General features: G+C 49.6%; 1 protein-coding gene across 1 annotated transcript in view; it reads left to right on the forward strand.

Moving 5' to 3' along the window:
• LOC128274639 (protein groucho) overlaps nt 1-17,277 on the forward strand; it is a 186,072-nt gene that overhangs the window by 73,333 nt on the left and 95,462 nt on the right. The window contains exon 3 of the mRNA XM_053012897.1: nt 16,730-16,821. Within this exon, the coding sequence (XP_052868857.1) occupies nt 16,730-16,821 (92 nt within the window). The remainder of the gene's footprint in view (nt 1-16,729; nt 16,822-17,277) is intronic.

A 17,277-nucleotide genomic window follows, 5' to 3' on the forward strand; every position in this document is an offset into this window, starting at 1 on the left:
TCGCGCAAAAAGCTATCAACCCAAAGGGGACACCAAAGACCAACTCTCGTGGTGGAACCGCACTGTGGGCGCGTTCGGTTAAGGGAGTTTTGATTCATTTTGAACCCATCTCTCACTCTCTCTTTTGCTGATTTAGTAGCTCTTAACGAATTTGACTTGCCGAAGAAAATGACCGCCGATTGGCAAATGAGGTTTTTGAGTTCAATTTGGAATATCTTTTTTATCGTTCAACTAAAGTGAGTTAAATGTTTCTAATTCATTAGACAAGAGCTGTCAAAATGTCTATCTAGTACTCTGAGGCCCAATGTATACCTGTTCAAATGGAGAAGAGCTCACGACAACGACGAGTAAGAGTAAGTAATGAGTAAGATTTAGACATTTTATCGGTTTTACATTTGCATTATTTATTATTTTAAATCATTCACATTATGATTAAAAATGTAAAAATCTACTCCTTTCGAAGTCTAATCGTTAGCATGCCTTCTGTGGCCGTTTTGTAGAAGTTTTTCAGCCAAAGATAGGTCAAATAGGTCAGTTGATGTTGGTAGTGTTGTAAATTCACCGTTTGACCAGATTTCAGTAGCTCATAGTAGACCAAACCTGTCCGATCCACCAAACACAGAGCAATGTTTTCCGCCCACCGATGTTGATGTTTCTCCCGGACCTGGAACTGAGATTCTTTACACTAAGGACTCGCAAAATAGATCCACTTTTCACCCTCTGTCACTATGTTTTAATCGTTCCACTTTGACTTTCCTTAAAACGAAATTGAATCCCAATGAATGCCCACTTTTTGACCATCCCCGGAGGTGTGTGACACCCCAGTGTGCGTGCCGCTTTGCCGGCAGATTTTATGGCCCGTGCCATGACAACACACCAATTAAGTTGTGTGTTGGCCCCTCGTTGGCCCGACACCCCAATCGACGACGGTGTTTTACGCCCAATAATGGCCCACTCCGAGTTTTCTCGTCGCTGTCTCTCTCTCTCCCTCTCTCTCTTTCACCATCGCCATCGGGTCCATTGTGAGGACAAATTTGAGCACCAAACTCCGATTATGTGGCCACCGGAAAGGCTCACCCACACACATACACACACAGAGCCAGTCCGAGAGAGAGACTGATTTATCATCGCAATTAAAAATCATCACCAGCCGAGTGTCCGAGACCCCGGTTTGGGGGGAGGCGGTTGGCGGGAACCGAGGGTTTTCCACGGATGAGGGTTCTTCTTTTAAACCGTAGTGCTCGTTGGCGTCGTCGACGCCGGGGGCGCCATCATCGGGGAGGGGTTTTATGTTTTTCGGTCGCCACGGGACCATAATCCGGGTACACGATTTCTGTTGCGTGGTTTTGCTGTTTTTTTTTCTTCGTATTTTGGGTGGCCAATTTCGGGCGGGTGGTGAGACGATAATCACTTTCCGCCGCCATTCGGGCCAGGGAACGGCGGCGGTGGCGGTAGAAAATAAATAAAATGGCAACCAACCGTCGTCGTCCTCCGATCATCCGCCGCGCACAATCAATAAAAAAAGGGGAGGAAACAATAAACGCCGGCCGGGCGGTCGGCCACCCCATCATACGTGTGATCCTCGGGGGGCTGGAACGCGTTTTTCCGGGAAGCTGTTGTGAGACACAAACACACACACACACACACACGAGCGCGCGTTCGGTTCGCTGCCTTTTTGGGGACAATTTTATTACCCGCGCCGCGGGACCGACCCGAGGCACCGATTGGGGGAGAATATTTATAAATCATTTTTCTCGCTACAAAACCCCCGAAGCAGTGGGTGGGGCCCGTGGAGGGACCGAATTTTCCTACGACAACCTACGCGGCACGATTAATAAATCAATTTCGCTTCCAGAAAAGCCAATTTCGTCGGACTTCTCTCTCTTTCTCTGTGTGTGGTAACCGGCAAGTGCGCCACGAGGATTATAGTTCTCGTCGGGGGCGAGGGAGGGGGGCATGTGTGAGACGGGGTCTCGGGATGGGCAGCATATTTTTCACAGCCACTTGAAAGCCACCCACGCCTGGTGGGCGCTATGTGGCGATATTCATATTTTTCCACCTCATTCTTCATCGTGCTGCTGCTGCTGTATGTGTGGGGTGCACTGCCGTCGTCCGCGCCCTCCCCGGTGGGTGGCCAATGCCATTAAACTGATATGCAAAACAGCATAGGAAAAAAATCGGACAAGAAGAGGAGCATAAAAGCACTCCAACTCCTCCGAAAGGCGCACCGCGGCGGGTTCATTTTTAAGCGAATGGAAGTAAAATATTCCATCATCGCCGCACACACATACACACACACACACACAAACACACACACGCACTGTGCATTGTTGTTGGTGGAGGGATTGGGTTTTGTACTCCCACTTGAGTGTTCCCCGTGGGTGGTGGATAGCGGCCCGTGTCTGGCATTGTTAGCAGCAACCGACCGGAGGGGGTGGTAAGTGTGTAGAGCATAAGCAAATAATGCTTCTTTTGTTGCCACTTTTTCGGAGGGGTTGGCCAAATTTCTCAACACGGCAACTTATTTGAGATTAAATATTATTAACTCATCATAATTAAAACAATGCCCATCTCGTTGTCGGACGTTCACCGTTGCTCTTCGGCTAAAAGGGGCATCAATCGACCTAAAGGGAGTCTACAGAATGCTCTGGGTTTTGTTATGTCTGGGATGTTGTGTCTCCGAAAGCTATTGTTCTTTTGTCTCCCCGGATCCTTGAGTATGGTTGTGTTGTGTGCCAGTTCGCAACATCAGTGCAATTCTGATCGCATTAAGGTATTACAACGCAATTTTACTAGGATTGCCATTCTTAGGCTAGGTTGATCAGTTACCAGTTACGCGGGCTGCCTTCGCCTTGCCCTACGGTCCACTTGACGATCGTTGACGATCGTCCTAAGCAATTTTCACACTTAAGATTCTTGACTTCCCGAATGACCGACACTTTTTGCCTAATTTGACGACCCGTCTGGGAAGTCAGCAACTATAGAGGAGTCGTTATAACAGCGACCTGTGCGCGCTGTACGATGATCTTGGTGTGCCGTGCATCATATACGTCCCAATTGTCTCCGATAGGCTAGTCATGTCAAGGTCTCCTTAGCCTTGGACCCGTTTGCGATGGCGGGATAAATAAATAATTAAATTACAATTATTCATTAATTAATTTTTTAAATATTAATTAATAATTAATTAAATAGTTAACTCCAATTTTGGTTGTTTCATTAAAATGTTCCGAGTTGGGTTCCTTGACGGGTTGGTTACACACTTCTTTCCGGCTGCACATTATCCGAATGTGTCAGATGTCACGGCTCACTGTGTCAACCCATTTTGCCCATAATTGCCGGAACACCTTCTTGGCCCATTATGCCATAAAGTTATGGTGGTTCCTTAGCCGAGGATGGTAAGAAAATCCCGGCGAAACATAATGCGCCACACAATAACACACCGGCAGGCGGAGTACCCCGTAATTGGCAACCCTTCGTGAAAGCTGCTTTTTCACGCCAAGGCCAGAAGCAAAAACATAAATGGCCGTGCCCACCCCACCACCATCAGCAGATCATCATCATCAGCAGCAGCGGCGGCAACAACATAGACTCTATTATTTTATTACCGTTTTATTACCACCCCGGCGTGGGCGGGATGACAAGCGTACCCCGGAGTAGCTTCTTCGCCTTCTCCGCTTCGGAATGATGGGGTACCGGAAGAAGAAAAATTCGAGAACCAAGTTCGGTGGGACGGAATATAAAACATGTACCCACCCACCGTCGACCCCAAATCGGGAGGAGGTCTAACCAGGGAGCGGATGAAGCTGGGATAAGCTGGGTCCGGGACAATCTTGACATCATCCGGCCGCTGGCTGCTGGAGGTTGCTATTCTGTGGTGGTTGAAACTTTTACTACCCCCCAAAAAACATGGAGTCGGTCTTGTGGCACGCTCGGTGTTTGTGTGGGGGGCTTTATTGTTGCCGATGAAAGGCGAAATTGGTTCAAGTGGTCGGAGCCCGGAGTGTGGTGGAATAATAACAGCACGTCACCTCCGGCTTTGCTGGGCTAAATTAGAAAGGTGTCGCCACTGGATCGGTTCGTTTTGTAGGGGTGCAGGCAGGGTCATACACTGGAAATCCAATCCTGTGTGTATTCCGGTGGACTCTAGTTCTCGGCTCTGATGGAAAAAAATGACTGCGTGAGTCGTTGTTGCTGCGTCGAGAGTAGTTGAAAATCGGAGCCTCCGACGCAACCAATTAATATTGATTTATTTCGAGCGGAACTGCTGAAAACGCACGCGCCAGACACGTAGTTTCTCTGCTTTGTCTTGATCATCAAACCCCGATTGTAATGTCCATTATCGTATCACTGTGGAGCATTAGTGAAATCGCTCGAAAAGGGGGCGCGCCGGATCCACGCTGTGCCCCGGGGGCAGCAACGAGTGGTGGTAATAAAATGGACCATCACAGGATGATTGTTTCGATCGGAAAACTCTCGCCCCCTCGGACCGGACACGCTGGGCGGAAGGCATCGAGATGATTGTGTAATGGGGTCCAAGGACCCGACGGACGGCGGCGCAAGGATGAGACACGGAACCACGTTTAGATATAATAAATTCTAATTCCCTGCTAGTGGAGAGCAGGGAATTATGTGCTTCCCTCGTTGAGTTTACCAGCGTCCCGTACCACCCGTACCCACCCAGTTCCGAGGCAGAGGGACAGACGTCGACCATAAAATAGCTCGCTCACTCGAGGAGAGAGCAGGGGGCCAACAATATAGCACTGGCACCAGTTCGGCCATCCAATCTGCAATTGAGACAAGTGCGAGCCGGGCGAGTCGGTTTTCCAACCAGTTGGCCACCACCACCCCGACCCGACCCGACCCGACCCGACCCTGTGTTTGCGGTCTCTGTGCGTCGAGATACCCCATCCTGCTGCCGGCCAGATTCCCGGGATCCTTTGCGGGGGAAAATCGTTGTTGGGCAAGTTGTCGTTTTCCACTTTGGTTTTTGGGGTCCATTTTTTTTCTCTTTCTCTGTGCGGCATTTTGCTTAATGCACGTCATCGTGGAGAGTAATGAACATACTTTTCCGGCTCGACTACGGCATCTGGTCGGTCGTGTACGGTGATGATGATGATGGGCTGGTGGTGGTTTTGCAATGAAGTCTGTGGTTAGCTATTCAACGGAGTTCCAGAGACGAAGTTCGGTGTTGTTGTTACTGTTTATCGTGTGCAAGCTGCCGAGCCAATTGGATTACATCAATTGGAATGTAAATTTATAGAGCTTTGTGAAAATGTTGTACGACCACCGACCGAAGTTGTTGAAGTGCTTCTAAATGCATAATTGTATTGAGGAAGAAACCTTTTTCATCAAATAGAATGTAAAAGTCCTGACCAAGGTGTCGAAATAGGACGGAAGCGGTTCTCCGGTTCAAATGTGTGTTTAAAATGTTACCCTTTTTCGCTAACCTCTCAACTCCAGTGAGGTACTAAAAAGTTGGCACGGTAACGGTAGAGTCTCCTGTCAAGTCTTTCGGCAGCGACGTGATTTCGGTGAAAACTTACTACAAACCAATCTGCAAGCTTTGCAGCACTGGGCGCCACATAAAGTTCATCGCCGCACGGAGCAGTGAAGCAGCATTGGCACTCCGCTGGAAAACGGCTAAAAAAGAACGTCGTAAGCGGAGCGGAAATTTGCTCACCATCATCGTTTACAGCGAAAAGAGTTTTCACTGTTCAAACTAGCTCCGCAAGTCGTCGAGCTCGGTCGCGCGCGGACTTTGGAAGAGTGGACTTGTTCGCTACATGAAAAGTTTCTCACAGCCGTTACATTACGGCAAAAGTTATCCCCTTTTTACGTGTCCCCGCTTGGTGTACCTTAGCACTGCGGCGGCGGAAACTGTTCATAGCTCACAATTGGCAGCAACAGTGGCTCAGTGACGAGAGTTACTCGGTGAGGTGATTGTAGAACGTCAAACTGAAGTAATTATTAGTAAAATGATATTATAATAAAGTTCGAGAACATAAAATATGCAAAAAAGGAATGACCCCTTAAGCGGGACGCTGTTTTTTTTCGTAGATCCTTTTAACGACTGTTTACCTTCTACTGTTTTACTAATTTCGAAACAGCTTCCGGTCGTGCCGCATTAGGTCACCGGAAGTATTTACTTTTGATTTGTGCATCGTTTTTGTGCCACCACCCCACGCACTGCATAAGCCCCCTACAAAAGCGGCCAGGTAGAAAAGAATGTTTGAAATCCACCAACCCGCCAACGTCGCCAACCCATCCCCGCTTCCGGGCTTTTTCCGACGCAAACAGAAGTCAAATTAATTACGAAAACAAAACTCTCTGTCCCCTTTTCACCGTCGGCGGTCGGCTCAGTTGCCGTACCTACCGGGACCGGGTGGAATCGTTTAGTATAAAAGTCACAAATTAGCACAACACCGGAACTCCGGGACCGGGACCGGGATTGGATCGGAGTTTATATTTTTTCGTCGTCCACGAATCGCTCATCGAAAAAAGGGATCTGCACAAGTTTTCTTTTTCCACACCGATTCTTTTCCCCCTTTTCTTTTTCGGGCCGACCAGAGTTTTCTGGAGGCAGTTCGGGATTTTTTCGGTGAACCCTTGTCAGTTTTAATAATTAGATTCCTTCCTTTCTTCCCCTTTGGTCAATGAGGCCGGCAAGTGAGTTTTCCTTTCATGCTTGCTTCCCCGCCAAATGGGCCAGTAGCGCCGGTTTTGGCTTTGGTCTTACTCTAAGTAATTAATGCTAAGCTAAGTAGCAGCATAATAAGGGTTTTTTGGATTGTTGTTTTGGGGTTTGGTTATTTGTGAAGTTTTTCTTCTTCTAAATCTTGTTCCTATTTTGGGCTTTGTTCGTTGCAATAATGTTTCTTCTTATTGACACACACACACCTACAGTCAGTATCATTGCAATGGCCACTTGGCGCGGGAATGTGTTTCGAATTGTGCAGCGCACATTGAAATAACGAGATGTGTGTTCGTCGAGTGGAAATTTAGTGAAATGCATACACGCCCGTTGTGGTCGAGAGTGTGTCGTGGATTTTTTCTTCCACATGCACTCCACACAATTCTATTCACTAGAAAAAACTACTCCCGGAGGACGATACGCAAAACGAAGACGGATCGCGCTGCCCGAGGCTCGCGAGGGCCATGCTGCTGCTACTCGAGGAGCTTATTACTTTCGCACTCTTTGCCAGTGTCTCGAGGTGTCGTTGAATAAGCGAACCAACGAGCCGCGGGTGCTAATGAATACCGCAGACTAATTAAATTTCATCATCCTGGCGCCAAATGCCTAACGCGCCCGCCTTACTACCACCGCCTCAACAGAAGCCAGGGCTCAGAAGCGTTTGGTCTGACTTTTCGCGGTGATGAAGGTGTCGCGAGGTCGTTGAAGTTCGTGCTCTCTCGAGCGCCTCTCAAGAAGCCATCTTTGCACCTTTTCCGCGCACCGGTTAATAGGATTGCGTGGCGAAATGTGTGCTCGTCGCCGGTAAGAGCTTGTGCTGCTGCTACACAGCAGCACCACGCTCTTGAGAGCCTCGCTTCGCCTCGGTGGTGGTGAAATGCATGATACGGGCGTCGCTCTTGCCAAACAACAGAGCCCCGGGAGGCTCCTTTTCGCTGCAACTTGGTGATTATCGCACCATTTTTCGCAAGTAATTCCGAGAAATTCACCCGCTCAAGTGACGAGTAAACAAAGATCGTAACGAAAAAATATATGCAGGAAAGAGCAAATGTAATGTAAACGTAGCGAAAAAATCCTTGATCCTTTTTTCAATCATTACGATGCGCGTATCTTTAATATGCATGTGGCGAACACATTGCACCCGCCAGCTCTCTCGAATCTCCGTGACTTTTGGTAAAACTTTCCGAACGATGTGTCGTTCTCGAGGTAGAGTCTATCAAGTGCGGTGCACGAATGTGACGACTAATAAACCTCGCTCGGCACATGGCGTTTTTTGTTGCACTTTTTCTCCGTGCACTCCGGGCGGCGCAGCGCACATCGTCCATCGCAATGAAAGGCTTGATGAAAGTGCAGTGAAAAGCTGTCAGCAGCGCGTGTAGAGGACTCCGGGCTGCCGCGGGCGTTCATCAAAATAACGTTAATAACGACACGATACGTTCACATGGTAGCGCCCGTACTGTGCCCCGTCGATCCGCGGACGATGTGTTGATGAAGATGAATGTCTACGCATTCTCACATTCAACGCGACATTTGGCGACAAGCAGAGCATGTACACAGCCGGGCGCCGCCGCCATCAAGAGGCAAAAAGGACATGCGAACAATGAACCCCGGTGCGGAGCGCTCCGGATGATGGCGCGGTACAGCAGGGATGGCAGCAGGGATCATCATCATCCGCCTACCCGTGTGTTGTCGTCATTTTCTTTTTTTTTCACCTTCTTCGACAAAGTTAAGTTGTGCTGCTGTCGCGGTGCTGCCGGATGGTGGAAATCACACCACACCGTGGCGCACCATACCATGCGAAAGTGATAAATGTGATGAATGTCTGTCATTTCCTTTCCAAAAACTGCACAACAACCAACCGAACGTGAGAGGCAAAAAAGGCACAGTGTTTTGATTCCCATTTCGAAGGTCCGTGGAAATAATTGTTTTGTAGCAACAATGGCGAATGGCCACTTCTACGGTTGCTGCTGCCAATGAATAGTTTTCAAACATAAATCCCTACCCTTAACTAGTGTTGAGTAACACCCCTATTCCACGGAAGTTTTCTTTCCATTTTTCCGTAATCAACATTTTACTAGTTTGCTTTGGTCCAAGGCACGTCAAGGCATCAGGTCTTCCGCTACGTCGTGCTCCTCCGTAGCGGTTAGGATATATCTTTATGTTTTTCTGCTTCCCGGCAACAGCAGCGGCCGGATGACGCGCGACCGACCTGCTCCATCCATCAGCACCCAACCTGTGTGAGTCCTGACGGCGGCAGCCTCTCCGCGGGCTGCTTCCGCTTGCCATGTAAAGCTTTTGATGACATTGTTTTTTTATCGCGAGCCGTGTTCCGCTGCAACACGCACACACACTCTCGTGAAGTGCATGTTTTCGTGTGCCTTGCCGTTTTCTCTAGTGATTTTTATGTACAATGGTGCCCGTTTCGCGTTCAGCCGCGGCAGGGTCTAGCAACAAAAAACAAGTGCAATCGTCGAACTACTCTCTCTCTTTCGCGCGTGTGCTTAAGAACAAAAAAAAACGGAAAAGAAACAACACAAACACTGAACCGGGATTGTGGTTGCCCATGGGCAAAGGCCACTGTAGCCCCGGCACTGTGTCGTTTGATTGCACAAAAACCGGAACACCCGAAAGTGAGAAACGAACGGTTCCCGGCGAGGTGAAGGTTAAGCTATGGTGGACAACTTTCGGTTCCCGTTCCCCGTTCTGCTGCTGTGTGGCGCCCAGTGAACAGTGCGAGCTACTATTTTATGCCAGCACTATGTCACTCTAGTGCGCCGATTGCACTAGAGACCGACCGTAGAGGTTGTAGAATATGGTGAAAAAATATGTAGAAAATATTGGGAAAACAGGATAATATACAGAAAAGGTATAACAATTTGTAATTACTTGTAACATAAGTCACCCGCTTTGCTAAAAACAGCTTACTGAATTCTGCTTTTAATGGAATTTTCAATTACGAAATTCGTTGTTCAACAAAAATGCTGTAAAACATTGCTCCCTTTTAGACTCATTTTTATGTTACAATGTTTTGTAAACCATCCTAATTATCAACATGCATTGACGAGTGCCCGCGCATCGAAATATGTTTTCTGCGCGCGTTGGGAAAAGGTGGATTCCACAACCGAAAACGGTTCCACGGGTGGTGGTACCCGGGGCTGAAAACGGGAGAGGGTGGCCTCAGGGCCTTACGTGTCAGAAAAATTCGAAACACCCAACGCACGGGGCTCCATGCGGCCATGGTGATCCTTTTTTGTTGGGGCCCACCCAAAAAAAGGTACCGGAAACCCCGAAAAGCTGGTGGAAAAAATCTGATGAAAAATGCTCCCGGTCTCGAACCGATTCGCTTTTGTTTCGTGTTTTCTGTTTTTTACTCCCTCTGCTGGTGGTTTTCTTTTTTGGTACACGGGGTGCTGTGGGAAAATGCCTCGGCCAGAAAAAAGAACGGGGCGCACATCATCCCCTTCAGAGCGGCGACACAAAAAAGGAATGTTTATGTACTAATACATTTAAAATGGGTGAGAGAATCGTTTGGAGCTTCATTCTTTACGGACGCGGCGGGGGGGGCGAAGGTTTATATCCTGATTTTTTGTTTCGCTCGCCTCTTTCCGGCCGTCGGGCTCCATTCGTCCTTAGAGCGTGGCTTGTTTCGCGGACCGTTCGTTTGCTCCATTTGACAGCAGAGCCAGCGAGAGAGAGAAAGATAAATTCTTATGCCATTTCACTTCAGCCTTTGGCGATGGTTGGCGCGTTCATTATTATAGTGAGCGCGTGTGCGTGGTGAGAAAAGGTTACTCACTTACAAGGGGACGTTTTTCTCACGCCGAAGTTCATCTAACGCTCCTCGCGTGGCGGTTCCGTTTTTTTGACGTTTGTGTATCGAAAGCCGCGAAACTCGTCCCGAAAGTGGTTTTCTGCGTGGAAATGCTGCCTTGTTTTTATGCTACTGTGGTATTGGTGAGTGAGTCCGATCCCGTTCTTGGACTTTTGGTACGCGCACAGCAGCAGCACACTGATATGCGGTGATAGAGTTGGGTAAGGAGATTCCGCCAAAGCGATTGTGTGCGGTGCGGTGTTGGACCCAGCCCCGGATGTGGCAGGGTTGGGCCAGACACAGGGGAAAGTGAAAGCGAAGAATGAATGTGCGGTTGGCCACTCTGGTGCGGGCGAGAGAGAGAGAAGGAAATAGACAACAGTGAGCCCGCACTCCTTCGGTAGGCGAACAGATGGTAGAAAATTGAAACCCTCCCCAACGACAACCACGCTTCCGCAGGGACGAGTGAGAGCGACAACCGCACGGCAGAGCAGGCGACCGACCGAAGCCATCGTAAAACGCGGGGCCCATAAGTCACGCAACGGAATGATGACGACGACGAACATGGGTCCTTTGGTCCTGTGACTCGGGTAGATTGGTCGTAAAAAAAGGAAATAATATGCGTCGGCAAGGACGACGACGACGACTGCTGCCGATGACGATCTCGGAGGACACAGTTTTGTGAACTGTGTGTGTGTGTGTGTGTTGGTGTTTGGCCGAGGTGTCGAGAGAGCGCACCAACCCGCGGGTCCGGGTTCGGGAGGATTGATTTACACAAATTCGGTTCACTGCTTCTGGGCGATTTTGTTGATTTTGTTTTCCTTCTTCGCGGTGCGGGACCGGCCAGTGTTTGCGGTGCCGCCGGATGCCGCCCCCGGGCGCGCCCGAACGGAAGTACACTTCATCGCGCGGGGCGACAAGGACACGAAGGACCGTCAGTAGGTGGGAGTTTTGGCAGCTTTCGGGCGGTGCGTTTGTCGTCTCACTTTTTTCCGAATTAAATACCCACACCTCTCAATAAACCGTAACAAAGGACGGAACCGACAACCCCGGCGTTCCGCGTGACGGAAAATAAGATAAATGGAAGAAATTGGCACAGGGCCCTTGTTTTGTCGGGCGGTCGGGCCGGTTCTTGTACTTTCACGCACGCTTTACGCATTTTGGTGCCGCAACATATTATGTTCGGAGGTGATAAGAGGTTTATGTTTTTCGTCGATTATTGACACCACTTGGTGGTCGTGGTTGGGTTTTAGATAAATTTACTTAAACGAAGTGGAATGTATATCAAATATATTTTTCTATGCGTATTGCGAAGCTTCCTTTTATCCTTTCGAGATTTGTAACTTGATATATTTCATTTCCGCGATTTTTTAAACCTCTCAGATATCTATTTGAGCAAACAGGAATATTGACAAAAGATTGAATTTTTGGAAATAAATATTTTGATAACGGAACCATCCATTCTGTTCTACGAACTTTTCAATCCACCACCGGCATCGCCAATGGCAAGACACCGCTTATTAGCCTCATTTACGACTCATCCCTAGACCAGCAACAACAGTTTCCTCTTCCGCACCGTTGTCGCCGTCGCCGCCGCCACTCGGTTGTGTCACTATGGCCAATAAAGTGAGCGGAGTGGCCAGCGGAGAGCTCCTCTCCCCGCAGTGATATGTGTCCCTCGGTTCTGCTACAAACAAAACCCCTCGCTCGATGCAATTGTATCGTCCTTTCGACCGTGTGTGTGTGTGTGACCCCGCGTGCCATTCCCCCGGCAGCGGCGAACCCCGATACCCGTATCCGATGGATTTACACATCGCCATCCAGGCGGCGGGGTTCCCGGGAAATGGTTTTCGTCCTGGGTCCTTTCGGCGGACCCGTGGGGAGGAAGGGCCCAGGGGGACGTGTGTTTATTTAATTCTGCTCCGGTCGGCTCCGGGTGGTGTGTGTGTGTGGTGGCCTCTGGGCTGGGTGCGGGGTTTTGATTGCCTCTCACTTGGTTCTCGTGTCCTGCGTGCGGGGCGCACTGTGTCACCGCAAAAGGGTCGCCAGGGATGCTGGGATATCTATAATTGTTTGTGTGTGTGTGTGTGTGTGTAGCGCTAGAGCGAGAGCGAAAGAGCGACTCGCGAAGGACACTCGATTCACTCACCAACCGAGCCTCACGCTCATATTCGTGTGCGGCTCACGTTTGACAGCTCGACATCGCGCGCGCCGTGTCGATCTCACGCCAATCGTTCTCACTGGCCGAGGGCAAACAACGGCAACACACGCACGATGCTCAGCCCTTTTCGCTCGGTCGGAAGTGTAACTAACGGAAAGATGGCACCGGATTACGACTCGCCCGCGGCTCAAAGGATTACGCTCGCTCGTCGGCGGCGGCGGCTTGCTGCAGGGGCGATGGTGAGCCGCGCTCGCGTCTCACTCGCAGCGAGTGAATGAATGTTACGGATTTGTGCCAGAGCCCGTTGGTGTGTGTGCTGGGCGGCGGTCGCCGGGCGTAAGGATATTGCACGGACGATTGACGCATCCGCTTTTCGGCGCGGCGCGGTGTTCATTCGTGTTTTGGACGCCGTGGTGTACGGGAGCGCGCGTTAGTGTGTCCTCCTGCTGGTCTGCCATTCTTGCCATCCCGATTCTCTCGTCTATCTGCGATCGGAGTCAATTTCGTTTGACACATGTGTGTGTGTGTGTGTGTGTGTGTGTTTGTGTGGGAGGCACTGGAAATTTGTGGTGTGGTCGTCGTCGCCGCTCGAGGCGTCCTTTACGGATGGTTTGTCAATCGTTCATTCAATGTAACCGGGGGGCTACAAGTGAAATTTATACGCAACAAAGATTTCTATTTTGACCAAAACAGGGTGGGAATCGATGAAAAAAGTAAAGAAATTAATGCGACGACATTGTTGCTGTGCTGAAATTGTTCGCACCAGAAACCATAAAATAGAAACAAAGTGAGCGGTGAATTACAAGAATCTATCGAACAGCACAGAACCGTGGATTCACAGAGTAGGCTTGGTGTTCTTTACCAATCGATCACGTGTAAACGGTGTTTGTGCTGTCGGTCATTCAACAACTGGGTACGTGCGGAGTGAAGTTTCAAACCAAATTACAGCACCATTTGTGAATGAGATGGAAAGTGTGACACAAACGGCGCCCCGTTTCTGATGTGTAAGCGGGAAACAAGGGGCAAAGCCCGCGTGCGCGCCTGAGCGAGAGAGAGAGAGAGAGAGCAAGAGGGAGGGTGAGCAAGGATCACTTTAAACGTCAATTTCGCTGCGTTGCGACAACAAAACGCTGTCCGCCGCCGGAGAATGTTAGTGTAACGGAGTGAGCAGCGCACGGACACTGCTGCTGAGTGAATGAAAAACAAAGCGAGCAGCCAGCTTTGGTCAAGGTTTGAGAAGGATGTCGCCGCGCGCTGGTGGTCATTAAAGCCCTGTGTGACCACAGGACTCTCTCTCTCTCTCTCACACTCTCGCACCAGGACACGGTCCCGTGGCAGTGGATAATTTAATCATTTATAAAACGTATTAAATAATAGCATTAAAAACGACCCATCATCATCATTGTCATCATCGCGCTTCGGTGCGCTGCCGTTCTGGTGTCACACTGCTCCTTGCATGCGAGTGTGGATGTCCGTGCGTGTTTGTGTGTGTGTGTGGTGGTGTTTTATCGAATATCCTGGCGCGCGGGAGGCGAGACACACGGTGGTGCTTGCTGGAATAAAAGAAGAGGTCCCTCACACTCACTCGCTGTGGTAATTGTGGGGAAAAACGTCACAAATTACCAAAAAGGTCGCTCTCGCGTCTGCGACGCGCTTGCTCCGTACGTCGGTCGGAAGTGTATGTACCACCCTGTGTGCTTGTCAACGCGTGAGAGAGAGAGTGTACGTCTGTGGGAGAGAGAGAGAGAGCGAGTGCTCACAGAAAAATGCCGGCATCCGTTCGCCTTTCGATGGCCAACTCACGTATAAACACACTTACAAATTAACTGACACCGATTCGGGCGAAGGATACGTGTCCTTTTGGGAAACGAGCAGTGCCGCCGCCGCCGCCGCCTGCTCGGGTCGCTTCCTCGAGGCGGTAATAAAGTACCGCTCGCTCGTGCGCCTGTGTGTTGGTGACGTATCGCAATGTGTGTGTTTGGGTGTGTTGGTGCCGCGTGGCACACTCTGCCGACGCTCATTTGACAGTATTTAATCAGTGCGTATGAATGTTGCATGTTGTTGTGGGACGGGACGGTGGCACCAATTCACTGACCCGCCCGTCCACCCCCAAGGGGGTGGTGGTGGTCAACATCGCCCTTTCCCACCCAGCTCCTGCAAATGGATCATATTTCAGTTCAGTCCAGTTCTTTTTATTGAATGTTATTCCATCCCAGCTGTGAGAGCTCGACGGGCGCCATCCTCGAGCGCGCCCTGGCCATGAATAAAACAAAAATATTACGATAATAAAATAAAGCACATTTTCCGGCGAATGAATTAATCAGTTTAATTATGTTCACACTTTCACCTCGCGCAATATCTGCGGTTGTGTGGATGATGGTGGTGTCCGGTGGGGCCGGTACCGGTTCCGAGAGCTCAGCAAACGGTGATAACGACTTTCGCACCGCTTTATGAATGATAAACGGGTCAAGGCAGGTGCCATAAAGTGTGGTGCAAAGTTCATGAATATTCTTTCATTAACTTCTCCCGCTGTTTGGGCAGATGCGATGATGCGATTCTACTTTAAAGGATCAGCGCATGTTAGGAAGTACCGCTTGACGCGCTCCTAATCGTAAGTTTGATGCAAAAGTTTGAACATTCAGCAACAACACCAATATTTTCGACCCGTAAAGTGTATCGTGCCACTCTGAGAAAAACTAGGAAGGTTCAACGTCTTCGATAACGTCTGTGTCTAAAACAGGAATGCTCGATTTTTGTGGAACAAAAAAGAAACGGAAAAACAATCTTCCGAACGAGTGACGAACTTTGCCGTCGTCGTGTGGTGTGGCGTGGCAGCAAGGACGAGCTATGTAACCGAGCGCAGGAAACCAATTTCCAGCCACGATGCCGACGCCGAATGATGAGAGGACCGCCGCCAAACCGCGCACAACCGAAAGTTTCCGTAAAGAATTTTGATTTGACGTCAAACTTTGAAGCATTTAGTGGGGGGGCTGTGCCGGCGTTTTCTTGCCGGTTCTTTGGGCGACCGTGTCGTTTACCTTCTTCAAGCGAGAGAGGTTTCAACTTTTGGGCTGTGGAAATAAACTTTATGCCGTTCGTTTTGAAAGCAGCAACTCCACTTACGGGTGCAATTAATGTCTTCGTATGTTTTCGTAGCCGTGTTTCTTCAATGTGTTCAACAAAACAATCGAATGTGTGAAAAAAGGTTACGAGTGAGTTCGAAAGATGAAAATTCATCAGCTCAATCCGAGTGACTAGTGTACGCTAACAGTGTAAACGTAGAAAGGAAACGAGAATGAAACATTATTGACCTACAGCACGCGAATTGCTCGGAATTGCTCGGAACGAAAAAACACAAACTCGAAAGTCCTCGGTGAGTGCCGTTCCACCGGGTGGCAGTACGACGGGTGTAAAAAAGCAAACCGATTAAAGGCATCCCGGGAAAGTGCGCCTGACCGCGTACGGCAAAGGACTGCAAATTGGCTCCGGCCGGTTTTCAGCGGCTTTCCCATCACCCGTACGACCATCAACAGCAGCAGCAGCAGCAGCAGCAACAGCGCCAGCGCCAGCAGCAGCAGCAACACCAATTTGATAATATGACTGCCAATTTGAAGGTGCATTTAACTGTAATTATATTTAATTTGTTGGCATAAATAGTTAATTGAAGGCTCGGGTCGGTGGTAGTTTGGTCACCACCTGGCCGGTGGGTGGTTTATGTTTAAAACATACTGAGCGGCCAGAAGGGGTGCGGCCAGTGGGCGCTGGTTCACCGCACACGCACGCACATCTGATTTTAATTCGCTTTTTCCCGCGGTTAGTTTACGTTTTCGCGGTCTCGCTTCCAGTCGCTCCGGTCGCGGTCAGGTGGATTATGTTGTTTGTGCGGTACGGGTAATCTATCACCCGGTCATCCACGTAATTGTCGGTGGATCGGCCTAACTAATCCCTCCTCACGATTTCTGTCACGTAAAGTTTGTTATGGCGAAGCCAACGATTTCCGCTCAAAACACTGCGCTCTAAGCTCATTACTAACACTCTTTTTGGTTCTGTTTCTCCTTCTGAACAGGGGCCGCCACCCCAGGGGCGACAGTTTACGATAGCGGAAACCCTGGAACGGATTAAGGAGGAGTTCAACTTCCTGCAGGCACAATATCATTCGTAAGTACACTTGCCTGTTTTTGACCCCTTAAGCGCCGTGTCTCTCCGTGGATTGTTCGAGATTAGCCAGCCAGTGAACCGTGCGGCTATGCTCCGCGTTAATTTATTCCCAAAATCAATAACCCACACACCGATTGGGCTCGGGTGCCCGCCTGTGTGTCTGCGAGACGAGTGCGAAACACTTAATGCGACTACCCGGCGCCGCAGGACATGATCAAATGATTAGCAGCTGATTATGATGTTAAATTCAGAAGCCACGCCGCCTGCGGGCGCGTCCCTATAGAAGGAGGCCTCCCTCCTATGCTGTGCGTGCATCTTCACAGCCGGCGGTTGCGATGCCACCGCGTGTTGTGGGTCGAATCGAACTCGACAGCATGATCATTAATTTAATTGTTATTATGCTCACGTGCACCGGTTGGGTTGGGTTGCCATGCTCGCCTGCTCCGTCGCGACGAC

The sequence above is a fragment of the Anopheles cruzii genome, chromosome 3 (assembly GCF_943734635.1).
Source record: "Anopheles cruzii chromosome 3, idAnoCruzAS_RS32_06, whole genome shotgun sequence".
Classification (NCBI taxonomy): Eukaryota; Metazoa; Arthropoda; class Insecta; order Diptera; family Culicidae; genus Anopheles; species Anopheles cruzii.